At 40.3% G+C, this 9,747-nt stretch overlaps 1 protein-coding gene across 1 annotated transcript; it reads right to left on the bottom strand.

Annotated features, from left to right (window-relative positions):
* Positions 1 to 391: 391 nt before the first annotated feature.
* LOC104234738 (uncharacterized) lies at positions 392 to 3,195 on the bottom strand. Its single transcript, XM_009788359.2, has 5 exons — positions 3,178 to 3,195; positions 1,860 to 2,771; positions 1,682 to 1,769; positions 1,234 to 1,517; positions 392 to 1,021 (listed from the first exon to the last, which is right to left on the bottom strand). Exons 1-5 carry the CDS (start codon positions 3,193 to 3,195, stop codon positions 392 to 394), a joined length of 1,932 nt encoding a protein of 643 aa, XP_009786661.2.
* Between the last annotated feature and the right edge of the window lie 6,552 nt (positions 3,196 to 9,747).

Here is a 9,747-nt window from a genome sequence, read left to right as displayed (position 1 = left end):
TTGTGATGTATTTGCAAAAGAAAACATTCTCTACGATATTATGTCTACAGTATTAGAATGATACTAGAGAATGTACTATTTTGCAAAAATATATAGTAGATAAAAGTCTTTGGTTAAGCTTACTAGCAGTGGCGGAGGCAGGATATTTGCGAAGGGGGTTCAAAAATTTTAAAAGTCAAATACACAATGAAGCTAGCCAACCAAAACCAAAAAAAAAATAGATGCTAACAGATTTTATTAATAGAAAGAGAAGTTCTCAACACAAAGATAGTGTTAAGATAAACATATCATAGTAACAAGACTTTCAAAAGAGAATACAAAAAACAAGTCTTGTATTAGTTACAAGGACCTAATGACTAATGAGATCAACAAAAAACAACTAAGTACATTATTACAACTGCACTCGACGGGGTTTCATATCTTGAAATGTTTTAATAATAGCATCATTAGAAATACTATCAAACACATTTTTTTCTACATAAGGCACCAAACAACCGCTAAAGAACTCATCATTCATTCGACTTCGTAAGTCATTCTTGATAAACTTCATCGCCGAAAAAGCTCTTTTAACGGATGCGGTAGCAACGGGCAGAAGCAAAGCAAGTTTCACTAAGCGAAATACAAGAGGATAATTTGAATGCTTCTTTGTCTGAACTAATCTTTTTGAAAGATCACAAAGTCCATGTAGATCGGAGAATCTTTCATCAACATCACGAACATCAATAATATAACTTGCAAGTTGATTCTCAAGAGCACCCATACTAAATTCATCAAAGTCATCAGGATATAACTCAGCCATTCTCATTATTTTCCTGATGTCAAAACTTGAAAATGAGTTAATTGGATTCAAACAAGCAATTCCATGAAGCAAATGAGTTGTCACTTCGTCAAAACGTTCATTAAGTTCTTGAATTTGCCAATCAATAATTTTGCAAAATACATCAACCCGATAATGATGTAAGACTGTACAGTCATCAGGTTTACGACGTGATCTTAAAGAACTAACGTATAGCCCATCAAACTGAGGTATCAAAATATCATATTTGATACAAAATGCAGATATCTCCGCAATAAGAGAATTTCATTCCTCTTTCCTTAACTTTTGCAACCTTTTCTTTGCTACTTCAACAAGTAGCATGGAGTTTGCAATGTCTTGCTCTTTTTTTGTAAGCATTTATTGAGCTCATTTGTGATTGATAAAATATCTCTCATCAAATGTAACATGAATGCAACCTCAAATGTTTGACAAGCCCTGAGATATCCCATTGCCTTGGATCTTTCATCTGTAGAATGTGCATCAAGAACAAGCAATTCAAGAACATCGAGAATAGAGCCAAATATCAGAATAAAATTATTAAAAGATTTAAAGTGAGATCCCCAACGAGTATCACATGCTCTTGAAAGACCAAATTCTTGATTCAAGCCCCGACCGGTTGTAAGCTCAGCCATATCTAATGCCTCTTGAATTCTTTCTTTTTGAGATTCTCGAAATTCATCCATACGCTTAAACAAAGATCCTAATATATTCAAAATATTGGAAACCAATACTACAAGTTCCCCCACTTAAAGACATGTCTTAGAAACCGCAACAAGGGTAAGTTGGAGTTGATGAGCAAAACAATGAATGGAATGAGCCGATCTACTTTCTCTCTTAATCAACATTTAAGGCCATTAATCTCACCTTGCATATTGCTTGCCCCATCATAATATTGTCCACGTACATATGATAGACTTAAGGAGTGTTGATCAAGTAAATTAACAATTGCACTCTTCAAAGATGAAGCACAAGTATTTTAAACATGAACTACATCAATAAGTCGCTCCATCACAAATCACATTCTATCAACATACCGTAAGACAATCTCCATTTTCTCTTTGCGGGACGTATCAAAAGATTCATCAACTAGCAAGGCAAAGTAATCACCATTTAGTTCCTCAATTATAGCTTTAGTTGTTTCTATCTTACATGCAGTTACAATGTCTTTCTGAATTATTGGAGAAATCATTTGATCATTTTGAGGAGCATGTTCCAGTACATAATCACGAATGTTATCACATACTTTTGCATACCATGAGAGAGTTTGAAGAAAATTACCCCTACTAAGTGAAGACTTAGATTCATCATGACCTCGAAATGCTAATCCTTGAGTTATAAGAAGCCTTACTACATTAACTGAAGCAGTTAAGCGAATCCAATACTCATGCTTAAGTTGATTAGATTGCCTCTCAAATGAAGATTGAATAGACCGTTGTTGCCGCAAATCTTGGCATTTCTTTTTTGACTCATTGTGAATGCTACTCGATCCATGTTTATCAAAACTTTTCTTTTTATGCCAACTCTTAAACCCTATACTTGGAAATACATCACCTCCACCTTGATGAATATTATTATCTTTAAATAGATAACAAAACAAACAATAGGATGCATCTTTACTTACACTGTACTCCAACCAATCATGATATTCATCATCAAACCATTTAGGATTAAATCGACGCATTGATCCAGAAAAATTTGTTTTAGGAAAGTTATGAAGTCGAGGTTGACAAGGACATTGTCGAAGGTATTCTCTCCTAATAACATCACGATGATTTGGATGGAAGTCCAAGATTTGAGTTCTTTCCCTCGGATCAAACTTTAAAGAATCCAAATCAAATTCATTAGAAGATGGTACTTCTAAATGGTTGATATTCTCCAACTGGATAGGTTGAGTATGAGAAGCCAAATTTGGTTTTAGTGCTTTGGTAAAATACCTCTTCACTGAATTTTGAGACTGAATTACAAAGAAGGAATGTAGTTAGAACAAAATTACCTAACCATCTTATCAAACAACAAGTGTGCATTACTGTAAAAACAAAATTGCAGAAGGAAAGTGTTATAAATCATAAGTAATAACTTATAACTTATCTGCTGGTTGCCATACGGATTTCTAAGCTATGTTTCAATCCAATACTGAATCTAGAAATAGAGAAAGGTTATTTACATTTTAAGTTTACCATACACTAAAACCAAAAAAAAATTCACCATAAACTCTTTCTTTAATCTTCTTTTATCTTGTTTGAATATGTTAAAAAGACAGAGAGGTCAGTGACAGAACAAGATTCATTAACCTAAATTTAAGAATCAACAATAAAACATTAATAAAATTCTGAAAAAGTTAGAAAGAACAAGTAATTTACCTGGGATGCCAATGCCATGATAGATGAAACGCCGGCGACAGGGCGGCGACTGGCGAGGCAATGGAGAGAATTGAGACGCGACTGGTGAGGTAGAAAGATCGAAGAAACAAAGAGTGGGTGGCACCAACGAAGAGAGAGAGAGAGAGATTTAGGGATCTTTTAACCCAAAATCCCTATATTAGAAAAAGAGAAGCAGTCACGTTTTTAGGGGAAATGGACTTAAAAGAGAAGACGAGAAACGACGTCGTTTAAAATTAAAAAAAAGGGCCTGAAGTGAAAAGAATTAGATTGTGACTGACTGAAATTGAACGTGCGAGCTGCTACAAAATCTGAACCCCCTTAACCACTAAGCCAAGCTTTTGCCTTGTGTCAAGTGGGTTCAACATATTATATCTATACGAAAATATTAAAAATTACCCTATATAAACAGTGTAATTTTCCGACGAAGGGGGTTCGGATGAATACCCTTGCGCTTCCCTAGATTCGCCCCTGCTTACTAGTTATGACATTTGTACAGAAAATGATCATGTATGTCATGTTCTGCCCTTGCATAATTTTTTGATCTTTTCTTTCTACATTTTTATGTCAAAGCAAATAAATAGTCGTAACGATCCGGCCGGTCGTTTTAAGAATTAATGCCCCAATCCCTTATTAACTACTTTCCCCATCTTTGTTTCTGCTATTTTGATTTGTCGGGATGTTTTGTTTTGAGTTTCGGAGTGTTTTGGGACACTTAGTTCCTAAAAGAGAGCTTAAGCTTTAGAATTTGGACCGTAGTTGGAGCAGTGTGAAGACGGGCTCGAAATGGGATTCTGTCGATACCGTTAGATCCGTTTAGTGATTTCGGATTTAGGGATGTGTTCGGATTGTGTTTTGGAGGTCCGTAGTTTATTTAGGCTTGAAATGTCGAAAGTTGAATTTTTTAAGTTTTCGGTTCGATAGTGGAATTTTGATATCGGGGTCGGAATGGAATTTTGGAAGTTGAATTAGCTTCGTAGTGTTGAATGTGACGTGCTTGCAAAAATTTCAGGTCATTCGGACGAGGTTTGATAGACTTTTTGATCGAAAGTGTAATTTGAGAGTTTTTGGAGTTCTTAGGATTGAATTCGATGTTAATTTGGTGTTTTAATGTTGTTTTGAGCGTTCCGAAGGTTGGAACAAGTTTGAATGATGTTTTAGGATTGGTTGGCATGTTTGGTTGAGGTCCCGAGGGCCTCAGGTGTATTTTGGATGCTCAACGGGTCATTTTTGGACTTAGAGAATTGCAGAAAATTGCAGCAGGTCTCCAGTTCTGGTTTTCTTCTTCACGTTCACGAGTGGGGTCTCGTGTTCGCAAAGAGGAGTTAGGGCTGGTGGAAGTTTAAACCTTCGCGTTCGCGAAGGTGCTCCTGCGTTCGCGAGGCTGTGAGGTCTTATACCTATGCGTTCGCGAAGATGGTCTCGTGTTCGCGTAGGAGGGGGAGGATGATCACCGTGTTCGCGACAGGGACATATCGTTCGCAATGAAGGAAACTGGACCAAGCAAAGTTGTGTTTCGCGAATGCAAGGGTCCATCTGCGTTCGCGAAGAAGGATTTATCTAGGCAGAATATAAAATTTCAATGTCGAGGATTAGTCATTTTTATCAAAACTAGAACTTGGGAGCTCGGATTTGAGCGAGATTTTGAGGGATTTTCAGAGATTTCGATCGGGTAATGATTCTCAACTCCTTTTTGCTTATAACCCATTAATCTAAACATGAATTCATCATCTAATTTCGGATTTGGGGTGAGAAATTGGAGAAAATTTTGGAAAAGTTCTTAGACCTAAATTTCGAGTTTTGATTAGGGATTTGATATCGGATATGGAAAATTTTAGTATGGTTAGACTCGCAAGTGAATGTGGGTTCATAATCCGTAACTTTTACCCGATTCCAAGGCATGGACCCGGGGGCATTTTGGTCATTTTTCTTAATTTCACGTATTAACTTAGAATTAATTAGTGGAATCAGTTACTTGAAGTTATATTTACATCATGCAATTGATTTGAATAGATTTAGGTCATTTGGAGTTGAGTACTCGTGGCAAGAGAGTGGTTTAGGGTTGATTTTGAGCTGGTTCAAGGTAAGTGGCTTGACTAACCTTGTATGGGGGAACTCCACTTAGGATTTGGTATTGTTGATATTTGAAATGCCTTGTACGTGAGGTGACGAGTGCATACTTGTGCTAATTGTTGAAAATCATGTTCTCATTAAGTAACTTTAATTGTGTTTCCTTTCCTATTTATACTACTTACAATTTAAGCTTGTTGTTAGCTTAGGGAAGCATGTCTAATGGACTTAATTGCTTTACTTGCTCAAACTGCCTTATTTGGATTATGTGCATCATGCTATGTTAGAAATACCTGTTTTACCTTGGTATGAAATTTGAATTTAAATGAGTATTCTTCGTGTTGCTGCTGTGAATTTTCTTTGGGACTACGGGACTGTATCCCGGGAGATCCCCCTGCCTGTTTACTTTGGGACTACGGATTTGTATTATGGGAAATCCCCTACACATATATTGATTTGGACTGTAGTGTAGGATACCGAGAGATCCCCAGCACGTATATTGAGGATACTAAGAGATTCTTGAAATACTAAGAGATCCCCAGCACATATATTGAGGATACTAAGAGATCCTCGGAATACTGAGAAATCCTCGGTTGTTATCTCTGTGTTGAGTTGTATTCCTTTTGTGATTATTTTGTCTCTGTTATAGTTGTTGTTATTCTTATTATCCTATGTTACTTCATACTGTTAGCATTTAATTATATTGTCGTATTCTTTACTGTTTTATCTCGTTTTCCAGCAATAATCAGTAGGGCCCTAACCTTCCTCGTCACTACTCGACCGAGGTTAGGCTTGGCACTTACTGAGTACCGTTATGGTGTACTCATGCCCTTTCTGCGCATGTTTTTCATGTGCAGATCTAGGTACTTTGACTAAGTCCTACTACCCTTGAGGCGAGGCGATTCTCTAGAGACTTCGAGGTATATCTTCCACGACCGCAGACCGATGAGTCCCTTTCCATTCTCTCTCATAGTATTAGCCCTTCTGTATTTACTTTTGTTTAGACATTCTGGAGTTAGACACTTGTAGTTATTCAACAGCTTGTGATTTATGAGATTCCGGGTTTGGGAAGTTGTTTAGTTTTTAAGATTTTTTGTTAGTATATGTCGAGCGGCATCTTAAACATTTCTATAATTACTTATCTTCAGTTTTTATCCATTTTTCCGCATTTTGTTTCTTTTTCCACAATTGTTAGGATTACCTAGTCATAGAGGCTAGGTGTCATCATGACAATTCACGGAGGGCGAACTTGGGTCGTGACAAATTGGTATCAGATCTTTAGGTTCATAGAAGTCATGAATCACAAGCCGGTTTATTAGAGTCTCGCGGATCGGTACGGAGATGTCTGTACTTATCTACGAGAGGCTATGTAACTATTAGGAAAAGTCCATTTATATGATGTTGTGCGAGATTTTTGATATCACAATTCTAAACTTTTGTCTTCTATTCTCTCACAGATGGTATGGACATGTGCTACCAAAGATGATCAGGAACTCATGCCCCCTACTGGAGCCGTTAGAGGCCGGGGCCGGGGTAGAGGCCGAGGACGCGCACGTGGTGCAGCCAGAGCACCCGCGCGAGCTGCCACCGAGGTGCTACCAACAGTTCTAGCTGGAGTCCAGGCACCTGATACGCCTACTGCTACTACTACTCTAGCTCTCCAGGAGACTATTGCACAGTTCATGAGCATGTACACTACTCTGGCTCAGGCAGGGTTGCTTCCCCTTGTTGCAGCCACATCTCAGGCCGAGGGAGGAGCACAGACTCCCATCGCCCGCACTCCTGAGCAGCGAGTGCATGTTGATCAGGTCCTAGATATTATTCCTGTACAGCCTATAGTCCCAGATCGGCCCGAGGACACGGCAACGGCTTCCGAGGATGAGCAGCTAAGGCTTGAGAGGTTCAAGAAGTACAAGTCTCATGTATTCAATGGTCTAGCATCAGATGATGCTCTGGGATTTCTAGATGAGTGCTACCATATCCTCCGTACCATGGGTATATCAGGATCGAGCGGGGTTTCCTTCACTACTTTCCAGCTTCGAGGAGCTGCCTATGAGTGGTGGCGTACCTATGAGTTAGACAGTCCGGATGAGGTAGCTTCCCTGACTTGGACTCAGTTTTCAGATATGTTCCTCAGAGCCTCAGGGATGCATGGCGCGCAGAGTTTGAGCATTTGCACCAGGGTACTATGACTGTCTCGGAGTATGTTGTCTGTTACACTAGCTTGGCTAGACATGCCCCAGCCTTGGTTTCTACTGGTCGCGAGAGTGTTCGCCGGTTTATTGAGGGGCTTATTCCCAAAATCAGGCCTTGCATGGCTCGTGAGTTGGAGATGGATATTTCTTATTAGCAGGTGGTGAACATTGCTAGGAGGATAGAGGGTATGCATGCTCGGGACAGATAGGAGAGGGAGGACAAGAGATCTCGAGAGTCAGGCCATTATTTTGGTGCCCGTGCTCCAGCTGCAGTTCATCATGGTAGGGGTTATATGAGTCGCCCCGTTCATTCAGCTCTTCTAGTAGCCAGTGGTATTCCAGCTCCTCCTATGCCCCAAGAGCCTTATTATGCACCTCCAGTATCTAGTGCGTCTCATGTGCGGGGTGCTTTCAGAGGTCAGTCCAGTAGACCTGGCCCGAACCAGTCACACCTACATGTCCTCCCAGAGATTTTTTTGAGTGTGGTGACACACGCCATGTGGTGAGAGATTGACCTAGACTTGGGAGAAGTGCACCTCCACAGACTTCTTAGCCACAGCGTGCCCCGCAGAGTTCTCAGGCTATGGTTACAGCTCTAGTTGCTACCCCACCTGCTCAGCCAGCTAGAGGTGGAGGTCGGGGATGTAGAGGTCGCCCTAGAAGGGGAGGCCAGGCCAGATATTATGCCCTTCTTTCCCGTATCGAGGTTGTCGCCTCCGATTCTGTCATTATAGGTATTGTCCTGGTTTGTCATAGAGATGCATCGGTTTTATTCGATCCAGGCTCCACTTATTCTTATATGTCTTCTTATTTTGCCCCGCATTTGGGTGTATCTCGGGATTCTTTGAGTTCCCCTATTTATTTTTCTACTCTTATGGAAGATTCTCTTGTTGTGGACCGCGTTTATCAGTCGTGTGTGGTTTCTCTTAGTGGTTTTGAGACCAGAGTTGATTTATTATTACTCAGCATGGTAGATTTTGATGTTATCTTGGGAATAGACTGGTTATCGCCCCATTATGCTATTCTTGATTGTCACGCCAAAATCGTGACGCTGGCTATACTAGGTGTACCGCGAGTAGAGTGGAGGGGTACCTTAGATCATACTTCCAGTAGAGTTATGTCATTCCTTAAGGCTCAGCGTATGGTTGATAAGGGGTGTGACGTGTATCTAGCTTATGTGAGAGATTTCAGTATTGATACCCCTACAGTTGATTCAGCCTAGTAGTACAGGATTTTTCTGATGTGTTTCCAGCTGATCTTTCGAGCATGCCGCCCGATAGAGATATTGATTTTGGCATTGATCTGTTGCCGGGCACTCAGCCTATTTCTATTCCTCTGTATCGTATGGCCCCTCCTGAGTTGAAGGATCAGTTATAGGAATTGCTTGATAAGGGTTTTATTCGGCCCAGTGTATCAACTTTGGGTGCTCCTATCTTGCTTGTGAAGAAAAAGGATGGTTCTATGCGTATATTCATTGATTACCGCCAGTTGAACAAAGTTACAGTGAAGAACTGTTATCCTTTTCCTTGTATTGATGATTTTGTTCGATCAGCTACAGGGTACACGAGTGTTTTCTACGATTGACTTGCGTTCAGGTTACCATCAGTTGAATATTCGGGAGCCAAATATCCTGAAGATTGCTTTCAAAATTCGGTATGGTCATTACGAGTTCCTTGTTATGTCATTTGGGCTGACCAATGCCCCGACAGCCTTTATGCATTTGATGCACAGTGTGTTCCGGCCATATCTTGACTCATTCGTCATTGTCTTTATTGATGATATTCTGGTATACTCCCGGAGTCGGGAAGATCATGAGCAGCACCTGAGGACAGTGCTTCAGACTTTGAGGGAAAAGAAGTTATATGCAAAGTTCTCGAAATGTGAGTTTTGGTTGGATTCTGTGGCATTCTTAGGCCACGTGGTATCGAGTGAGGGTATTCAGATGGATCCAAAGAAAGTGGATGAAGTGCAGAGTTGGCCCCGACCATCCTCAGCTATAGAGATCCGCAGTTTTCTTGACTTGGCGGGTTATTACCGTCGATTTGTTGAGGGGTTTTCATCTATTCCAACCCCTATGACCAGGCTGGCCCATAAGGGTGCTCCGTTCCAGTGGATGGAAGAGTGTGAGGCAAGTTTTCAGAAGCCCAGGACAGCTTTGACTACAACCCTAGTTTTGATATTGCTTACAGGTTCGAGGTCTTATACTATCTATTGTGGTGCCTCGAAGATTGTCCTTGGAGCGGTATTGATGCAGGACGGTAGGGTGATTGCCTACGTGTCCAGACAG

Source organism: Nicotiana sylvestris, chromosome 8 (assembly GCF_000393655.2).
Source record: "Nicotiana sylvestris chromosome 8, ASM39365v2, whole genome shotgun sequence".
Lineage (NCBI taxonomy): Eukaryota > Viridiplantae > Streptophyta > Magnoliopsida > Solanales > Solanaceae > Nicotiana > Nicotiana sylvestris.
Note: the sequence above shows the minus strand (reverse complement) of the source record. Positions and strands in the feature narration are given on the sequence as shown.

Coding starts and splice junctions, on each gene's coding strand:
- LOC104234738 (XM_009788359.2), bottom strand. Junction 1,770..1,859: donor GCAAAGAGAAAATGGAGATT/GTCTTACGGTAT, acceptor TCATCTTTGAAG/AGTGCAATTGTTAATTTACT. Junction 1,518..1,681: donor TGGGGCAAGCAATATGCAAG/GTGAGATTAATG, acceptor TGAATATATTAG/GATCTTTGTTTAAGCGTATG.